This window comes from Caenorhabditis briggsae (genome assembly GCF_000004555.2).
Source record: "Caenorhabditis briggsae complete genome, chrV, whole genome shotgun sequence".
NCBI lineage: Eukaryota > Metazoa > Nematoda > Chromadorea > Rhabditida > Rhabditidae > Caenorhabditis > Caenorhabditis briggsae.
Genome location: NC_013488.2, coordinates 6,472,576 through 6,493,346, shown reverse-complemented (window position 1 = coordinate 6,493,346; position 20,771 = coordinate 6,472,576). Strand labels below are relative to the sequence as shown.

The following is a 20,771-nucleotide window of genomic DNA, read 5'->3' as shown; positions in this document are numbered from 1 at the left end:
AATTAAAGTTTTATAGTGTTTCCTAGTGAGTTTCCAAAGGCGCAGCAAATAGTGCCGAAACATTTTAGAAATTTTTGGTGCGTTTTATATTGAGCTTGTTATTTTTTCTGTTATTTTTGCCAATAGAAAATTTTTTATGAATTTCGGAGTAGGTCCNTAATAGTTCTCATTAAGAGGTTTTACGGTATACGTATTTTTCAATTTTTTCAAAAGTCCACCGACGGACAGACGCCTCTAGCGTTTTATTTACAAGGAAAATTTTTGCTTCTCCCAATGGTGGTCAAAACCAGGTCAAATGTTTATTATGATCCTTCCTACTACAGTAATCCTCTTGGTTTTCCTATTACCACTTCCCTTCTTCCGTCTTTTCCACATCTCCCATCCGCCAACCCAAGCGCCCTAATCCATATAATTTCCATTTGCCCATTGTTTGCACTTTTTCAACCCGATTTTCCTTGTTTTTCCAGGAACCGTTTTTCATGTTTCCATTCTTTTCCGTTAATCGAATTAGAGAGACTTTTTGCAAAGAGGTTGTGGGGATAGGTTTACGACATTTTGGTATGCAAATTTTTTTTCGGCGGGTAATTTTGAATTTTAAGGTTCAAGGCCCATTTTTTTAAGCTAGTTTTAGGATTCACCAACAAAACAGTTGTCAATTGTTGTTGTTGACAAATAGAAAAAAGAAAAGTTTGCAAACAAAAATTGCATGGAAAGATAGGAAGAACTTGGAACCCCTCCCCCCTCTCCAGCAAACCAAAATACGTTTTCCCATTAAATTTTAATCAGTGGCCAGTTTTGGAGTTTTCGAATTTGAAGGCTATTCGAATTTAAAGGCTAGATTTTCAAATCGAATATTCCGACATTTTTTCAGAAAAATGACATTTTCAGAATTGACTTTCAGATAGATTCACAAGTTCTTGAACTAATTCTGATTTTCGGAGTGATAGAATTTTGGGATTTCGAATTTCTAAATTCCGGAAAATCGGAATATCGGTAATTTTGGATTTCAACAATTTTGGAATTTCGGAATTTCGGAATTTCTAAATTTCAATTATTTTTTAGCCAGATTACCTGCCAGAACCCCCAACATAATATGCAACGAATAAAAACTAGTACCATAACTTGTCATTCACTCATCAAAAAAATCATCTCTCCCCCTCCTCTTTTTTTCAAATAAATCATATAATTGACCTGCAAAACTGCATGAACAATGCTACATCCGAACATAGACGGGAAACCAGAAACAGGAAAAATTACGCAATTCTTGGCTACCTTTTTGGAGCGAAAATTTCGAAATATTCTTTTTTTTTTCTCCAAATTTCATAACTTTTTGCATTCTTTAGTAGGCGCCTGGTAGGTATTTTTTAGAGGTGAGAAATAATTTTTAGGCAAAAAATACAACTTCTTCGATATGTACTAAATTTTCAAAATTGAGTTTTTTCCTTGAACAAAAAATTCAGATGTCTTATTTTTCTTTGAAATGTATTACCGTACACACTCTAAAAATACTTTGAACTTTGAGCCAATTTCTTGGTTCCTGTAAGAGATATAAAGAAGTAGTTTACTGATAAATTAATTTCGATATTATAATTAATATTTTATCAGTTGACCACTTTTTGATATGTTTTACAGGAAATGAGATATATAAGTTCAAAGTTGAAACGTTGCTGGCTGCGCTACGCTGTCGGATGCATTGCTCTTAACTTTGAACCAATATATCTCGATTCCTAGGAAAGATATCAAAAAGTGGTCAATTAACAAAATAGTTTCGATATTATGATAATTATTTTATCAGTTGACCACTTTTGGATGTCTTTCACAGGAAATGAGATATATAAGTTCAAAGTCGAAAAGTTGACGCTTGCCAGCTGATCTGCACGGTAGGCTGCCGATCTTTTAAATCTCAGCCAATTTATCTCGGTTCTTGGAAAACATATCAAATAGTGGTCAACTAACAAAATATTTTTGATATTATGATGAGCATTTTATTAGTTGACCCCTTTTTGATATCTTCTACAGGAAATGAGATATATGGGCTCAAAGTGGACCGGCTTGAAATTTTTCAGCAGTTTTTTTACGAACTGATTGATCAAAAATGACTATTTAGGAAGATCCAAAAATAAAAAGATTCCTTCAAGCCTAGCCAACAGTAACTAAATTAATCGGAAATCCTAGACAAATCACAGTTAATTCCCGAAATCCCCGCACTTTTTCCTCTTGTCCTTGGAAGAATTGATACCCTCCGAACGTTCGTTTCTCTGCGTCTCTTCTCCTCACGCACTATTTTCGTCAAAATATCCGATTACTGTCTTCTGAATTCCTCCTGATTTCGGAAAGAGTGCCCGTTTTCGGAAATTCCAAGAATCGGGAAAATCGTAAAAACCATAAACCTCTGTCTATCACACCTTTTCGATAGTCTTTGAATTTCATCGAAAAAGGTTTATGCTAATTTTTCTCCATTTTTTTGAGTAGAGGAGACAGAAGAATAGGTTTTTTTTGTTAGGTGACAGTTACCCTGGTGTTGCAAAAGTTTTTTTTGAAAACTTTTTTTTTTGTAAAACTTGAATGTGAGAATTGGAAAGATGCTGTAGATTTCTGTAGGAGATGTTTTTCAATGTCTGGGTGTGGCAAGTTCTGATTCGTGAGCTGAAAACTTTATTTTATTTTTTTAGAATATTTGAGCTGCCTAGTTAAGAATCGAATTTTTTTGTCAAAGAATTCAAAAAAAACGAAAAATCGAAAAAATGGATTTATGTCTGAATTTTTTAAAGAAAATTTCTGAAATTATTAATTTTCAAAATTCAATTTTCAAAACCTGTAATAGAAGGGACCCTTCTAACTTCGAGCCAATCTATCTCGGTTCTTGTGAAAGATATAAAAAAGTTGTTAGAGGTCGGTAGCCGATCACGTAGCTCAGTCGGCAAGCGTCCACTTTTTAACGTGTAATCATATATCTCGGTTCCTGTATGAGATATAAAAAAGTAGACAACTGGCAAATTGTTTATCGTAATATCACAAACATTTTATTAGCTGCCACATTTTTTATACCTCTCACCGGAGCCTATATAAGTTGACTCAAAGTTGAAGGGTTGCTAGCCGACCGCGCGTAGCTCAGCCGGTAAGAGTCGACTTTCCAACTTTAAGCCCATATATCTCATTTTCTGTGAAAGATATCGAAAAACGGCAAACTGATAAAACATTAATCCTAACATAAACAATATTTTCTCAGTTGATTACTTTTTGATATTTTCAAAGGGAACTGAGATAAATTGATTTAAAGTAAACAGTTAGGTGTTTTTCGGATTATGAAATTTTCCCTTTCTGAAAATCAATAAATCTAGATTTTTGAAAACTTTCCAATTTTCTGATATCATTATCTTTTACTGATCCATATCATTCATATCCTCAAGTACAAGTACAGTATCATCAATCATCTTGGTATTCTCCTCTTCTCATATAACCTTACATAACCTCCTTCCGCTTGGCTCTCCTCCATTCTCCCCGCCAAAACTTTTTTCTCTATTACTCTCTCCAATCAGTACAATCTCTCTCCTACCATCTGAGAAATGACCATATGTTTCTTCTTCCGTCTTTATTTGTACACTTGCCCTCTGTCCCCGCGCTTCAGTGGTTGCTCCTCTATCTTGACCAGAAACTTAATGCACTGGGCTTCAAGACTATTTTTGCTGGTATTTCTATGTTTTGGAACAATTTGCACTTATTTGACGCTAGTTGGATATGTGTGTATGAGGAATTTGATTACGGTAACTTTTTGCATCTTTTTGAGCCACTTGAACTGTCTGAGAACCCAAAACATTCTCTAATTTATCTCTTCAATCTAAAGATCATAATAATGTTTTCTTATTCAGATAGTCGCGATCGAAATTCTGTCCGGATTGTGCTTCATTCCGGACGAGGGACACATCCAGGTTCTTCGAGCCATCACAGAGGTGAGTAAGGGGAAATTAGAAAAATTAGAGGAATTCAAATTTCTCCAAGAAAACAAATAAGCTTAATAATCTGACTACGTGATATTCTTTCGGAGTTCTGTTTGCTCTTTTTGTCTAATTCCAGGCGCACGATAGTTTAAATGGGTTCAAGGAAGCGAGTTTTGAAATAAAAAAGGATTTTGTGACAGTATGAAAAATAACTCTATTGCAGCAAGTTGTGGTTTTTTAGTTGACTCAATAAAACGAGAAAAAGAAACGTTTCTGAAAAAGTGGACAACTTTTTTGACGAGTTAAAACCTGTATTAGAAGGACTCTCCGGAAGGGTCTGCCCTTCTAAAACAGGTTTTACGGTATCTTCAAAGCCAATGGAAAGAGAGAAATTCCTATTTTAGCTGAAAGGGCTCCAAAATAAAGCCGGATTCTATACAAATGATCCAAATCCATTGGATAAAGTTTAAAAAAAAAGAGAAATCAACCTGTAATAGAAGAACTTTTCAAGCTTTTTTTTAGCTCAATTATCTCGGTTCCTATGGAAGGTATCAAAAAGTAGTCAATTGATTAAATAATGATGATATTATGACAAATAACTTATCAGTTGACAACTTTTTGATATCTGTTAAAGGAGCCGAGATAATTGAGCTCAAACGTGAATCAACTAACCAAAAAACATCTATATTTAGCCATAACAATATGCCTTATCATATTTTTCTGGTATGTAAGGAATTATCGGGTGATAAATGTGTGAATATATCTCTTATCACTTGTGTATGAACCAGTTTTTTAATGATAACAGTAGTTTTTTCTCACTATGGATTAATGTTCTTGGAAATTATTTTGTGACAAGATTTAAGTATTTTCTGCAGCTTCCAGTTGTCAATTCAATTTTTAATTTAATTTATTTCAACTAAAGAAAATGAAACATCTGATAACGATCAGTTCACTGTAAAATGCTCTTTTTTCCAGGTTAGCACGTTGCTCGGCGAACGAACCCGCTTCCAGACGCTTGTCTCCGACTTGCACCGTACGTATTCAACGGACAGAGACACCGACAGGGTCAGAACTGCCATATTTGGACTAATCAATGCATTGCTAAGGACTGGCGCAGCTGAGGTGAGTGAACTGAAAAAAGAGATGGGGAAGAAAAGAGGAAAGGAATACTATATAGGGAGATTTCATGGATAAATGATTTTTTGAGAAGAAATTGTGTTGAGGGATATGATGTTCACTTTCGCCCTCCCCACGCGCGCTCCACTTCCGTACTTGTTTTGTACTTGCCCCTGTTTAGGATGCGTCTAGGAAAACTGTTGTATTGTTTTTAGAAAAGTATCCAGCATGTTTGAAATATAGTTTTCTAGAACAATATTACTTGAATTTTTCATTTTCCTTTTGTAATCTGACAAACCCTCTAATTGAATGACCCCTTTAACTTTTAACTTTGAGCCAATTTATCTTGGCTCATGTGAAAGAAATCAAAAAGTAATCTACTAATAAAATATTTTCGACAAGATGATAAACATTTTTTCAGTTGACCACTTTTTGATATCTTTCACATGTACCAAGATGTGTTGGCTCAAAGTTGACGGGCTGGGTGGCACTCTATAACTTTTTATCATATGATCTCACGTTAAAAATAGTAAACACATATTTTTGACATGAATATTCCTATAAGTAGGTAAAATTGAATTTATTACGTGAAACTTTTTGAAACTCAAGTGGTTTTTAAAGCGAGAAAGTAGGAAAAACAAACGTGACCCCTAGTTCAAGCTGAAAATGGTTATTTAAACTCACATGAAAAAAATCAGCTTTTTTTCTAATTTGACCTAATTTCCGCTGTTTCTAGAACTGTGCCATCTATCGTCAACACCTCCGCTCCGAACTCCTAATGCTGGGAATGTCAACGACCCTGGAGCAGTGTCGTGGGACAGCTTCACAACGGTTGGAGGATCATATCGATCTGTTTGAAATGATGCGGAAGGAAGACGAGATATCTCTAGCTGGAAGTTGTACCAGCAGTGATATCTCTTCATCATCTGGAACCTCGTCTCCAATCGATTTTGAATCAGTAGTTGGGATGGCAGAGGCACTTCATCTAAAATTAAAACATAGTCTAGCGCTTCCACATTTTCATTCCCTACTCCAACATCTCTTCATGGTACCCGCTGATGATCAACATGTTCCGCTATGGCGTCTTTTTGATCTCATTCTTCAACATCTGACGCTTCAAACCACTGTGAATGGAATGACAGATGTTAACTCGCCTATACAGAACCACGTGGATATGGCGGAAATCTTGGCACGCCTTCAGAATCATTGCGACTATGAACGAATAGCTAAGGAACTGGAGAAGGCAAAAGAAGATATGGATATGGAGAGAACGAGGATATTGGAATTGGAAAATCGGTTGGCAGATTTCAGTGATGGACGAGCTGGTAGTAGAATCTCCCTTGCATCAACCTCGGCATCCTCCAGCCCCTCTGATCCGTGCCCTTCGCCTCCTCTACTTCCTCCGATCTGTCCTCCAGCTCCTCCTCCACCACCGCCAATCAACGGATTACTGTCAGGTGATGCACCGAAAGACGCGTTGAAGAATGTACCCGAACCTTCTGGAAACATGAAAACGCTGAATTGGCAAAGGCTGATTTCTGAGAAAACGAAAGGAACCGTTTGGGATGGGATTGATGATGAGAAGATTTACAAACAATTGGATTTGCAAGAGTTGAATGGATGTTTTGCGGCAAGTTCATCACATAAGGATGAGGATACCGACACGTTATATGGGACGATCAATAGGAGGCCGCAGCAGGCAAATGTGAGTTTTAAAGGAACATACGAGATTGGTACTACTGTGAAACCTGTAATAGAAGAGCACTCTAACTTTGAGCCGACTTTTCCCGGTTCCTGACGAATTTTTTAAAGAAAAGTTGTCAACTACAAAACTGCAGATCTAATTTAGTTTAGTAGACCTGCTCATTTTTCAGTTTAATTCAACAAACTTTTGATGTATGATTGTAAAGCCATATTAATTTTTATCTGGAAATTTTAAATCCATCAAACAAGTTGTACCTAGCGTGTTTGCTCTGATAGAAGCTGTGCATTTTAAGCTCAATTATCTGGGTTCCTGTGAGAAATAACAAAATTTGTTCAACTGGCAAATTTTTCATCATAATAAGACGAATATTTTAAAAGTTGACAAACTTTTGATATCTTCCATAGGAGCCGAGATAACTGAGCTCGATATGCACATACAGGTTGGGCTTGATACTTCGAAAAAATTTATATGTATATATCCAGTTCTGTACCTCAAACTCTTGTTCCAGATCACTGTCATCGATCCTCGCCGCTATCAGAACTGCACCATCATGCTTTCCAAACTGAAACTCTCCCATAAAGAAATCAAACAAGCGATGATGTCAATGGATGAGAAATGCAAGCTGCCCAAGGACATGATTGAACAAATGCTGAAATTTATGCCAACGAAAGAAGAGCTTTCCCAGATCAATGACAGTGTTCAGAAGCATGGAGGATCCCCGACTGTCCTTGCATTGGCTGATCGATACATGTTCGAGATTTCCAGCATTCCAAGATTCGAACAACGTCTTCGATGTCTTCATATTATTCGAAGCTTCCATGATAGAGTTGAAGCTCTCGTTCCATTTATTCAAGTCGTGCTGAAAGCCACGTCATCCATTCAACAGAACAAACGATTCCGCCAAATATTGACTATTATTCTAGCTGTTGGAAACTATTTGAATTTTGGGAAACGAAATGGAAACGCTTATGGATTTGAAATCGCATCGATCAATAAGTTGTCAGATGTTAAAAATACATTGAGGAATGATAGAAATCTTCTACACTTTGTGGTTCAATTCATCGAAAAGAAATATCCAGATTTGACGAAATTCAAAAAAGACCTGGCTACAGTAACCGAGGCAGCGAGATTCAGTCAATCAGAAACTGCGGCGGAGATTCGAAGTCTAGAAGAATCCCTCTTAATCGTCAGAAAGGAACTGAACCTCCTGGAATCTTCAGAGCTCCCCGAGCACATTTCATTAGAAGGGGATAGATTCGGACACGTGGCAAAAGGATTCATTGAGAAGGCCACAGGAGAGTATCACAACTTGGATAAGATGTTTAGAGAAATGAAGAATAAGGTGAGAAACGAAAAAAAGTAGTTGACTTTTTCCCTAAATAAAAAATTTTCAGTTCTCCGAGTGCGCCAAATACTTCTGCTACTCGCCATCTGGAGGAAATCCAATTCCAGAAGAGTTTTTCTCAGTGATCAATAAATTCCTGATCACATTCAACGAATATCATCATCAACTCTGGGTCGAGGTGGAGGAAGAGGAGAAGATCAAACGGCAAACCATTGCTAGATCGTTCTTGGCGAAGAAATGTGAGTTTTTTTGAATTATGAGACTCGTGGAAATTGATTTAGGATTTTATATGCCGATAGAGATATCAAAAAGGTAACCTCTAATAGAATTACACCCTAACCATCAACGTTGAGCTCAATTATCTCGCTTAAATTGGAAGATATAAAAAATTTGTCATTATTTGTGATATTATGATAAATAATTTACCAGTTGACAACTTTTTGAAATCTTTCACAGAAACCTAGATAAATTGACTCGAGGTTAGAAGGTCAGAGTGCAACTGTAATAGAATGATCAATAACTTTGAGCTCAATTATCTCGCTTCCTGTGAATGATATCAAAATTTTTGTCAACTGATTAAATGTTGGTGATATTATGGTAAATAATTTATCAGTTGGCAAATTTTTGATATCTCGAACACAAACCAAGAAAAATTGACTTGAATGTCAGAGTGCTGATTTCATAATAATCCTTTGATAAGTAATGATGTTTCATCTTCTTTTAATGATATTTCATCTTCCTTTTCAGCCACCACCCGCCGAAAAGAGAACCACAAAGAGCGAGACTTCGAACAGCTGATCTCCGCCCTCCAATCCGGTGACATCTTCAAAGAAGAGCTCTCACGTCTTCGGACATCATTCCGACCCAAAAAATCTGTCAAGTCATCATAAAGTTCCTATTTTTCCTTATATCTCTCACCATGTCCTGTTGCCCCTGAAGCTTTTAAAATTCCCCCAATCCCTGTCCAAAAAATGTCTGTTTTTCTAGCTCCCACTTGCCGATCTCTATGCATTTCGACACAAAATTACTGATGTACTTTTAGTATTTCTCTCTGTCGTCCAGTGGCCTTTTCTGTATTGCTCTTATCAAACTGATATCTGGTTAAATTATATGACATATTATACTTTTTTTTCAAAAAGTTGTTTTTGAAAAAAAAAAGTTACTTTATTGTAAATAAAACGCATCATTCTGTAAAAATGCATACTAAAATAAATAGAGAGCATTTAGAGCTTTTGATTCTGGCAAAAGGACTAAATTGAGATCATAAATTTATAGACAAAGGGGGAAAGAGCAATTATTTGTAGATTGTTGCAGAATGAAGAAATCCCCTGAATTCATCGATCTACCTGACTAGTTAGCCGCATGCGGAAGGCGTGGTCGCTTTGATTTTTGAGTGTTCTGAAATTGAACATTTTTCGAAAACATAAAAAATGTTTCCGGCCAAAATTTTCAAAGATTCGAAATGTGATTGGCTTAAAAAACCATGTTTTTTTGTATGTTCCTTTTTCTTTTTTTCCTGGATTACCATTTACTCTATTAGAATCCCACGCAAACCGTCAACTTGCCGGGTTGCCCAAAGGCGAACAAGCGGCGGCTGAGCTGAATTGGTGTAAAGCCAAACTGAACTAAAACCTCTTCAAAATCAACTGGCTGCAAGGCGCGCTTTTTCGCTCTTCATTTAAAACTGTGATAGTTCAGAAATTCAAAATTCCTGAATCTGAAACATTTTGCAATTCGAAAATCTAAAAATCTCAGAAATTCAATAATCTCTAAAATTCCAATATCTTTAAAATTCGAAAATCTCGGTGAAGAAAAAGAAGAAAGTTGCATCTGAAATGGAACAAGTTTTAGCTAAAGCCTAGGAAGCCGCTCCCACAGAAGTAATTCGAGCCGTAAATCAAAATCAGTAAACTTTGATCTACCCATAAATTAGGATTTTTAAAAAAATAGTATAAATTGAAATTTTTTGAATACTACTTTTTGAACTTCAAAAATTCAAAAATCAATGAAATTCATGAATCTTAGAAATTCAAAAATCTTAGAAATCCGGTTCAAAAATTTCAAAAGTCTCAAAAGTTCAGAAATTTTCAGCCATCTCTAATTTAATTTTTTCAGGTTATTCCAGCAACGAATCAACAATCTTTATCATTCATTTTCTGAAGTTTGAGACGCCATAAATTATTCCTTCGCTTGTTTACCAAGACTAATTGATTTTTAATTCTTTATTTGTGTTTGTACCGTTATATATTTTTTTCTTGAAAACACCTGGAAACGAGTTGTGGAGAAAACATTATCGATTCTACTATCAACAGAAGAATATATTTACCGGATTATTCTTTTTGGAAACATTCTGTAATTCGATTTTTCTCTAAATTATCTTTTTGAAGATGAAAATCGCTTTTTTCAAACTCAAATTCAAATCTCCCTCTATTTTCCGCTCCCCACTAAACAACGCGCAACTACGACGCTTCGCAAATTCCGTATAAAAACCGCGCGTTTCTTTTCGAAACACAGGATTCACAAGTCGCTTCGTCACTGGCGAATCAACAGGAAGCAAAGGTTTTTAGTGGATTTTCATGATTTTTTCATAGAAAATAGCCATTTTTGCCGTTCGAAATTAATTAATCGCAAAAATTTGGCCCAGAATCTAACAAAATTATAGAAATTTGATGGGGAGCGAAGAAAATAGACAGGGGAAATCGATAATATTACGAAACACAGATTTTCGTTCAATTTTTCTCATATTTTGAGGGAAATTGAATAGGTGTAAAATTTTCAGGGTTTTTTTTTTCAAATAAAGTTATTTTTTTGTTACTTTAACCGCTAAATTATTCGATTACACGCATTACAAAGGGATCCAGACAGTCTATTTTCAGAGAAAGGGTAGAGAAATGTCGGCCCCAGTTCAGTGTCCAGTTCATCCAGATGTTCATCTCATCGAAGATCACCGTGCTGGCGACTTGGTCTGCCCGGCTTGTGGTTTAGTCGTTGGTGATCGGTAAGCGTTGGGGAAAACAGAACAATTTTTGAAAAAAAATGACACCTATTTATAGTTTGGTCGATGTCGGTACCGAGTGGCGTTCATTCTCCAACGAGCGAAGCGGAAACGATCCGTCTCGTGTCGGAGCACCAGAGAATCCGCTGCTCACCGGTGGAGATTTGTCCACGACGATTGCCGTCGGATTCGGAGGCTCCGACAGCGACAACAGTTTGGCAAACGCTCAGAGAAAGTCAATGAACAACACAGACAGACAGATGACAGCGGCGATGAGCTTGATTCGTGAAATGAGCGAGAGAATTCATTTGCCAAGAAATATTCAGGTAAAAAACTATTTCCAATACTCAAAAATTATCCTTTTTTCCAGGACAACGCTTCCCGTATATTCAAAGACGTTCTCGACAGTCGTGCTCTTCGTGGAAAAAACAACGAGGCTCAAGCAGCCGCTTGTCTGTATATCGCTTGCCGAAAAGACGGAGTTCCTCGTACATTCAAAGAAATTTGTGCGGTTTCTCGTGTCTCGAAGAAGGAAATCGGTCGGTGCTTCAAAATAATCATAAGAAATTTGGAGACGAATCTCGAGCAAATCACATCAGCCGATTTCATGTCTCGTTTCTGTGGAAACTTGTATCTTCCGAACTCGATTCAAGCAGCCGCCACGAGAATCGCCAAACGAGCTGTTGATATGGATTTGGTGGCTGGGTAAGCGTTTTAGTTTCAAATTTGCATCAAAATGTGCAGAAAATCAAGTAGATTCCCATTAAAAAACTCGAAAAATTGCTCAAAAAGCAGCAAAAAGTCCGTTCTCGTCAATTTCTGGAAACTTCTGGATCGCCACCAAAACTGAAAACTCCCAAAAATTAGCTTTTTGCGATTTTTCGAAAGAAAATTTTGTTTTTTCTTCGATTTTTCGCAAAATTTTTAGACTTAGGATTTTCAGCTGTTTTTGAAAATTCTTTTTTGATTTATCCGGATGTGTTGTCTGAAATTTGACGGGATGAAGATTACTGTAGATCACTGTAGAATACGAATACTGTAGAAACCTTTAAAAAAACTTTTTGCAAGTATACTTGCAAGTACAATCTCTGCATTTTGACGTGACTGTGTTTGCAAAAAACCACCTACAAAACAATAAGCTTTCTACAGTAATCTACAGTAATCTTCGCGAACACCATCCCTTCAAATTTCTGACAAAAATTCGTAAAAATCCATACTTGTAACGGGCCAGGCCGGTCCGGGCTTTTTTTCCGAATTTCGATGGCCCGGCCCGGCGGGCCCGTCAAGTTTTGAAAATTTCAAAAAACACATAAGGGGGGCCCTTATGTGATTTTTTTTTTCGAGCTTTTCAGATCAAACAGATAAACAATTAAAAAAAAACCAAAAAAAAGGGAAAATTATATTGAGAGCTCAAAAATGCAGCATTTTTGATAATTTTTTGAAAATTGCCTTGAAAATTTCCTCAGGCCCGGCCCGGCCCGTAATTTTACAAGTATGTAAAAATCGAAGACGAATCTTCAGAAGTAGCTGAAAACCCTAAAAAGGTCTAAAATTTTGCTAAAAGTCGAAGAAAAACACGATGAAAACTGAGATTTTTTTGCTTTTGAAGCGATGAAAAGTTTCTTTGTTGCTATAACATATTTACAGATTTTTCACACACTGATGCAAACACAAATTACCGAAAATTCCAGACGCACACCCATCTCCATCGCTGCCGCTGCGATTTACATGGCATCACAGGCGTCTGGCGAGAAACGATCAGCTAAAGAGATTGGTGACGTGGCAGGAGCCGCCGAGATTACTGTTCGACAGACGTACAAGCTTTTGTACCCGAAGGCTGCCGAGCTCTTCCCAGAAGACTTCCGCTTTGTCACACCGATTGAAGCACTACCAAACTCATAAGATCTGGGACACAAGAGTGAGTATTTTCGTTAGAGATTTTTAAAGGCAAATTGGTTGTCGATAAGAAAAAAGGCGAAAATTGAGAATCTGCCTTATTCTCGCTCATTCCATTGCCTGAAATCTGTCGAATTTGTGCTCATTTTGACCGTCTAGCTGTGCTGAAGTACTAAAAAACCAAGTTTCAAGATATTTGAACAATATTGGGCAACTAGCCCAACTTCCGTCGTTTTTGGGATCGATCTGATTGTCTAGACGTGTTAGGCTCAAAAAGTTAGGCATAATGTATCAAAAAATGAATGGGCATGAACGGTACCTCGTCAGAAAATTGGGGGAGAATTCATACCTCGTCAAAAAATTTCTCCCGAAGGGAAAACTTTTTTGCTTTATTAAATTATCTACTGTAATCGCCCTGTTAATTTTTTAGCTCGTCAGAATTTTTTCGCGAAAAAATCGTAGCTCGTCAGAATTTTCGCCTTTCGTTAGGACACAAAAATGCAAATTGGCCAAAAATCCTAATTAGACCTAACTTTGCCCATTTTCGGTCAATTTAGCTCGTTTTTTATCTACCAAATATTATCACCAATGCTCCCAAATATGCTCTTTTGAAGCTCGAAAAAACTGGATGAAGCAATATTCATTATTGACAGTAAATTGAAAAAAATCACAAATTCAATGGATTAGTTTTAGAAATATCAATTCAAGGTTAAAATTTGGGTCTTCAACTTTTTGCTGATCTCCTTCCGAATCTCGCCAGCCGCTCTCTTATCCTTATCCAGTATCTCACGAGCACGAGCCGCGGTTTTCGGCCGCTCCAATCCGGAGTTTTGAATGTCCTGGAATTTTCGAATAGATCAGTTTCATCTAGATCCAACCTACGTTCATTTGCTTGATCCTTTCCTCGTTTTTCATTTGAAGTAGCTTGTCGCGCTGTTCCTTTAAATATTGAGCACGAGTGCGCACGTCAGAACTGTTCAAACGATTGATGTCCACAAGATGAGACTGAAATTCGTATTTGAATCCCCTCAAAAGGGAAAAAAATCCAACTCACATTCACATCATTCAAATTCTTCCTCCTTGGACCATGATCTCTTCCTGGAGACCCTGGACGTCCCATAACCACCTCGCCATCATACTTGTTACTTTTCAACGGTCCTATTGGCTTTGGCGGTTTTCTATCATCCTGTGGTATTGCATGTTTTCTCTCTCGAGGAACACTATCATTCCGTTTTGGTGCATTCTTGTCCACTGAGGATCTTCGAGTCACTGGACGTTCATCGAAGCCTTTTTGAAGTGGTGTCTTGGCGCGTGGCTCATGGGATCCGTCTGCTGCCTTACGACTTGGCGGACGCTCATCGGCTCTGCTGGATTTGCGGGTTGAAGGACGACTCCTTGGCTCCGATTTTTCGTCAGAAGCGCCTGTTTTCAGCCCTTCTAAATCCTCCAAGCCTGCCGTTGAATATTTACGCTCGTTTTTGGCGGTTCCTGGACGTTTTTTCTCCTTCTCCATGTTTTCAGGGGATGTTCCAGTTGACGTTTTCTTGATGGCGTCTGTTTGGGCTTCTGAAGTTGATGATTTTTTGGCTCCAGTTGTTGGGCGTTTTTTCTCCGTGTTCTCAGGAGATGTCCCGATTGGCGTCTCTTGGATTACGTCTATCTGAACTTCTGAAGAATCCACTGTTGTGCTGGTTGTTTTCTTGGATGCCGTTCTAGGACGCCGTTCTTCAGTGTTCGATTCAGCATTCACTTTCGAACCTGTCCTTGGACGTGCTTCTCCGTTGTCTGGATCACTTTTAAATCCAGAATCCTGGTTTGCTTTAACAGCTGATCCGGATCGTTTTCCGACTGCGGATCCGACGCGTTTCGCGGATTTCGGGCGGCTCTCTTTTCCTTTTTCTTTTCCATTCGTTGCTCCGAAGGCTGCTTCGTATGCAGCATCAAATCCTGCGTCTCCAGAAAACACTCCAGAAGGAGTTGTCATGGTTCCAGAAGAGGAGGAAGCCATCGTCCCAGAAGACACTCCACTAGATGTCATGGTTCCTGAAGACGTTGTCTTCTTGGCTTCTTCATCTAGAAGTTGGACCTTGATATCATCAGTATTGGTGGCTGTATCTATGGAGAACGTTGCTGCCATGATAGCCGCGACAGATCGAAGAGAAGACGTTCCTGGTACATCAGTTTGGGCACTTCGATTTCTCTGATTTTCCATTCTCTGAAAAGTTTTTCATTCTTTGAAAGAAGTTGACAGGCAAGATATATTCAACCCACCTCCATCTCGAGAGCTCTCTGGAGCAAAGCCTCCTCCCTTTCAATATCCCTCTCCAGCGCTTCCCGTTGAATTCGACTGTTCTGTGCCACTTGCTCCAACTCCTCTGTTCCTTTCTGCGTCGCTTCATACTCATCCTTACTATGACGAAGCACCGAAATGAGCACATATCTTTCGGTTTGCTCCGGTGTCATCTTTTTGTTTTTAAGCGATTCTCCGTCCTCTAACTGGAGGACAGAAGGGATTAGACCACACATAAACTCGATCATTTGTAGAGCTTGTAGTTGAAGCTCAATGTTTTTTCGCATCATCATTGGGACGAATACGTTGAAGTTCTGAGCAGCGAGAAGGGGTTCCAAGGCGACCTGGAATTTTGGATTTTGAAAAACCTTTGGGTATAATTCAAATATAGCCCCCCCCCCCCACCTTATAAACAACTATAGTAAAGTCTCCCACCAGTACAAAAATGGGTGAGGGTCTCTACTGAGGTGTGGGGGCTGAAGTTGAATTGGTTGATTGGAGTATGACCCCCACCAGTACAAAGTGGGGGCCTATACTTGAAGAACCTGGTATTCTTAAAATATGGCCCCCACCCCTCCCTGCCTTCTTCAATTAAAGCCCCCCAAAAAGAGAACCTTATCTGAGCCCCCCCAATTCAAAAATAGGTCCCCACCATTTTTTGGCCTAAGCCTGAATTTTAGAATGTTTTAATTTTGGAAGTTCTGCTAAGATATACATAGCTGAAAAGTATTTCTCAGAAGAAGTTCCCCAAGAAACAAGGAAAAATGGTGAAAACTGACACAAATTCCGAAAAAATTTAAAAAAAAGCCTAAAATTTGCATCATGACGGTTTCGGTACCCTTCACACACCACAAACTACGCAAAAGTGGGGGTTTATAATTGAATGGGTGGGGGCTTATTTTGAATTGGAATGGACCATTTAAAAGTGGGGGTCTATATTTGAATTGGTGGGGGGCTTTTTTTGAACTGCTGCAAGTGTCTAGATTGTTGGAGGTCGGGGGCTCTACTATGGTTCATTTTGGGGAGCTATACTTGAATTGGGGTGGGGGCTATATTTGAATTCAGCCAACCTTTGAATTAAAAACAAATTCAATTTTTTTCAGATCCTCTCCACCATCACCGTCATCTCTTCTCTCCAAGACCATCTCAACAGCCACCAGGGCCATTCCAGCTTATTTTCTCTCTCATTTAATATTTTATTCAGTACACCATCATCATAAATACTCTCTTTTTTTCTTTCCTCGAAAATTCAAAACCTCTCAAAAATATCATTTTCTTTCTTTTTCTCCTTTTTTCCACTTCTCCTTTTTTTTCTCTAATTTAATGAACTGGTTCCTATAGAGATCCCTCAGACTCCCCTCCCCCCTCTCGTTTCTCTATGTCTCTCTCTATTTCATCCGGCTCTCTGTAATATTTCCTCCCCATCCAGTCCCGTCTGATTTCTCTACTGTATTATTAATCTCAGAATAATGAATATTTTTTGGTCAACACATAGAATTTATTGAGAGAATTCCACTGGTTTTTTATCCCTTTTCCCTTACTTTTTTCTTTTTTAATTTAATTTATTGTTCTGGTTCAAAAAATAGAAGCTGTGGTGGTCCCACAAAGACAACTACCGTAACCTGAAAATATTTTTAACTTCTCGATTTTTCTGTTTTTTTTTTGCTCATGAAAATGACTGAAAACAGCTGAAAATCGAAAAAAAATACGATTTTGACTGAAAATGAGCCGAAAAACCATAAAAATAAAGTAATTTTGACGGAAAATAAATAGCTGGAAATTTCCAAAATATTGAGAATTTTTTGAGCAAATTGTTGCTGAAAATAAGCCAAAAAAAAAGTAAAAAAGAGATTTGAAAATGCTCTGAAAATCATGGAAATTGGCAAAAAATTGACATAAAAATTGATAATTTTCAGTTCTTAATTGGTTAAAAAGCCGAATTTGAAGACACGAAAACCGAGAAAAATAAATCCTTAAATAAAAAAAAATGTTTTCGGGTTACTGTAGTTGTCGTTGCCTTCAACTCTGATTTTTCAGCATCAAAAGCAAATTTAGAAAATGGACACGGTCCAAGCGATCATCCAACAGCAAATCGAGGCTGGAACATTTCTGCAATCGGTTCAGCAGGGACAGCAACACGTGCAACAGGCAGATGCGGTGAATTACGGTGAAGAGGAAGAGTATGAGGATGAAGAGGGCACTTATGTAAGTTTGGCCGGCCGCGGCCCAAAAGCCTGGGACCGACCAAAGACTACATTTTTTAGAAAGGAAAACGAAGCAACACCCTTCCAATATGGGGGAATCAAGTCACTATGAATCTGAATACACTGGTTCTGGAGAACATACGAGAGAGCTACTACTACAAGAACAATCTGGTGGAGATTGACTCGTTTCAGACGCTTGTAGAGCAGATTTTCTACCAGGTTGGTGGTTTAACGCTGAGCAATCAGTTCAAATTTGCTCCAAATTGAAGCTATTTCAAACCTGATTCAACGCTGAGCGATCCATTCCAGGTGAAACATCTGGAACCATGGGAGAAGGGCACGCGACGTCTTCAAGGAATGACTGGAATGTGTGGAGGAGTTCGAGGCGTGGGAGCCGGTGGAGTCGTCAGCTCTGCCTACTGTCTCTTGTATCGACTCTTCAATTTGAGAATCACGCGAAAACAGCTTATAAGCATGTTGAATAGCCGACAATCGGTGTATATCAGGTAGGCTGAGCAATGGGGCCCCTCTTTTAACAAGTACACCCCAATTTTCAGAGGCATTGGCTTCATGTACATTCGGTACACCCAACCACCAGCGGACCTTTGGTATTGGCTAGAGCCCTATCTTGACGACGACTCGGAAATTGATCCAAGATCCGGAGGGGGGATCTGATGTCGTTTGGACAGATGGTGAGACTGATGATCAACAAGCTCGACTGGTATGGAACACTTTTCCCAAGGATCCCCGTGCCGATTCAAAAAGAAATCGACGAGAAGTTTGCTGAGAGAAAGAAGCAACAATTGATGGAGGAGGAGGAGTGGCAAGAAGGGGAAGGACTGGAGAAGGAGGATGAAGAAGCGAAGGTTCTGCCGAAGGTCTCAAAGTGTAAGCATCACTTGAGACATCATCACTGCAGGAAGCATCGGAAGAATTGTCCAGCTAAGGCGAAGAGGTGGGGAGGAGTGGAATAGGGTTTTCTAGGCCATATGGTATTTCAGACTCCACGCTGAGAAGGTCCAGAGAGAGATGAAGAAGAATTTGGAGGAGAAATAAGGTAATTTAGGATTTCATTTTGGTCGACCGCTGACCGACCGCCGGCGGACCGATCGAGCAGTTCGGTAATAGCTAACCTTGTAATGATGAGAGATATCCTGCTGATTGATAGTCTTGATAGCATCGATTAATTCAGCTGGAGTGGTTCCCACGTCTTCACAGAAGCACTCGATCTGAAACGACGTTTCAAAAACGTGGCTTTTTCTAGCTTATGGGAGAATATGGGACCTATATATTTTGAGTTGGGTATGAATATGGAGTATATGGGAATATGGGACCTTACCAAAGTATCGATTAGTTGAGAGTACTCCTTATGAATCTCCATATAGACTTCAGTCTCCATTTGAGCGCGGTCGAATACTGGAATTTTTGAATTAGCGAACATGCTCACTTTGAGCTCAATTATCTCGGTTCATATGAGAGATATCAAAAAAATGTTCAACTGATGAAATGCTTATCATAACGTCCCCAATGTTTTATCAGTTGATAAATTTTCGATATCCCTCATAGGACCCGAGATAATTAAGCTCAAATTGACGGTTCGGGAGGCAGTGTGCCTTTTGATGTTCCACCGAAACTGTAAACTTTAAGTTCAATTATCTCGGCTCCTATGCAAGATATCGAACATGTTTCAACTGATAAAATGTTTTTCATAATATTAGAAATATTTTATCAGTAGACAATTTTTTATAACTTCTGTAGGAACCGAGATAATTGAGCTCAAAGTATACGGTAATTTCTCTCGAATTTCTAAGCTCTTACCAACTGATTGTCCTTCTATGAAAGAGGCAATCGGAATGGACCAGACTGGAGAGGTGATGAATTCCAAGAACTTCTTCACCAACTTCTTGTACTTTCTCTCATTGTCGTTGGTGGATGATGCGGCGCCGTCTGGCGGGTTCCTGTTCTTTTTGGAGAATCGGCGAAGCATCTCTGGAATTGGTCCTCAGTGATAGGGGAGATGGTGGTTTTAGGTTGTTCGATACGAAAAAATTTTTCGGACTAGAATTCTTTTTGTTGGGTTTCTAGGTCATCAAAAACATGTAATAGAACGTCCTCCCCGACTTTCGACTTTAAGTCAATTTATCTCGGTTCCTGTCAAAGATACCAGAAGGTGGTCAACTGATAAATTGTTCGTCATAATATAAGGAGTATTTTATCAGTTGACACGTTTTTGATATCTCGCATAGTAATTGAGATAAATTGGCTCAAAGTAGGATAACCCATTTGAAACAATTGGAAATCGTCAGTTTTGGGTCCTAAAAAGGAAATCGATTCTATCAGAGAAGATTGGAATTTTTGTCTGAAATTTTCAATCTGAAAATGTCTAGAAGCAAAGAAACGAGCTACTGCTTCTTAGAACCGCAGAAAAGTGCAAATTTCGCGCTGCAAATTCTAAAAAATTAGTCTAGAAATAAGCATTGGCACGGGAAGAAGTGCTAATTTTGGCGCATGTCTGGCTCCGAGCACTTTGTATTCTTCACATGAATTCGTTTAGAAAAATGGTCAGCCTGCAGAAATGAAGCAATATTTTTGTCCTCTTTTTGACAAGTCTGATCTGGAACCGACGGTTCCGAAACGTCAACTTTGAGCTCATATAACTCATTTCCTGTAAAAGATACTAGAAATTTGTCAACTGATAAAATGGTCATCAGAATATAATCAATATTTTATCAGTTGACAACTTATTGATATCTCTTATAGGAAACGAGATATAAAGGCTCAAACTCAGATGGAAATTCTATTAGAGTATCAGGTCCCTAACTTTAAGCCAATTTATCTCGGTTCCCATGAAAGATATCAAAAAATTGTCAACTGATAAAATGTTAATGATGAACTGTTAAACAGTTTATCAGTTGATAATTTTTTATATCTCTTATAGGAAACAAGATATATGGGCTCAAAGTTGATGGTTCTAGAAGCCCAATAGATTCTAGATCATCCAAAAAATCCTACTCCCTAGAGTTGTTTACACAAACATTCTCTAGCTAGATGATGTCATACGTTCGCTTCTTTCAAATTAGCGACACTTCCTATTCTCGAAAAACAACTCCCAACTCGGCCTAATCCACGACTCTATAAGGATATCTCATACTTTTACCCTCCCTAGGCTTGATAAAACCCTGATAAGAGAGTAGAAATCATGAGTAACTTGAAAAAAAGAAAATTAGTGTCAGCTGCTGCTCCCAAGGGAACTTGTGAGCCTGAGGGTTGTCACGGTGACAC

General features: G+C 38.3%; 5 protein-coding genes across 5 annotated transcripts in view; 4 read left to right on the top strand and 1 right to left on the bottom strand.

Annotated features, from left to right (window-relative positions):
- CBG06442 overlaps positions 1–1,092 on the top strand; it is a gene marked incomplete at both ends in the record, with an annotated part of 8,852 nt that extends 7,760 nt beyond the window's left edge. Inside the window, one exon of the mRNA XM_002647334.2 lies at positions 1,063–1,092. Coding sequence (XP_002647380.2) covers positions 1,063–1,092 — 30 coding nt within the window. The remainder of the gene's footprint in view (positions 1–1,062) is intronic.
- A 2,474-nt stretch (positions 1,093–3,566) lies between these two features.
- Cbr-daam-1 lies at positions 3,567–8,994 on the top strand (the record flags this gene model as incomplete). The annotated part of the gene is made up of 7 exons (XM_045237158.1): positions 3,567–3,764; positions 3,870–3,950; positions 4,887–5,060; positions 5,791–6,759; positions 7,268–8,101; positions 8,154–8,343; positions 8,852–8,994. The coding sequence occupies 7 exons, from the start codon at positions 3,567–3,569 to the stop codon at positions 8,992–8,994; spliced, it is 2,589 nt and encodes an 862-aa protein (XP_045093212.1).
- A 2,001-nt stretch (positions 8,995–10,995) lies between these two features.
- Positions 10,996–13,001, top strand: Cbr-ttb-1 (the record flags this gene model as incomplete). Its single annotated transcript, XM_002647332.1, has 4 exons — positions 10,996–11,102; positions 11,158–11,425; positions 11,470–11,804; positions 12,791–13,001. The coding sequence occupies 4 exons, from the start codon at positions 10,996–10,998 to the stop codon at positions 12,999–13,001; spliced, it is 921 nt and encodes a 306-aa protein (XP_002647378.1).
- A 692-nt stretch (positions 13,002–13,693) lies between these two features.
- CBG06436 lies at positions 13,694–19,476 on the bottom strand (the record flags this gene model as incomplete). Its single annotated transcript, XM_002647330.1, has 7 exons — positions 13,694–13,834; positions 13,878–14,000; positions 14,050–15,210; positions 15,267–15,629; positions 18,623–18,718; positions 18,829–18,905; positions 19,308–19,476. 7 exons carry the CDS (start codon positions 19,474–19,476, stop codon positions 13,694–13,696), a joined length of 2,130 nt encoding a protein of 709 aa, XP_002647376.1.
- CBG06437 lies at positions 17,344–18,164 on the top strand (the record flags this gene model as incomplete). Its single annotated transcript, XM_045237157.1, has 4 exons — positions 17,344–17,490; positions 17,550–17,708; positions 17,799–17,995; positions 18,047–18,164. The coding sequence occupies 4 exons, from the start codon at positions 17,344–17,346 to the stop codon at positions 18,162–18,164; spliced, it is 621 nt and encodes a 206-aa protein (XP_045093211.1).
- Positions 19,477–20,771: the final 1,295 nt, after the last annotated feature.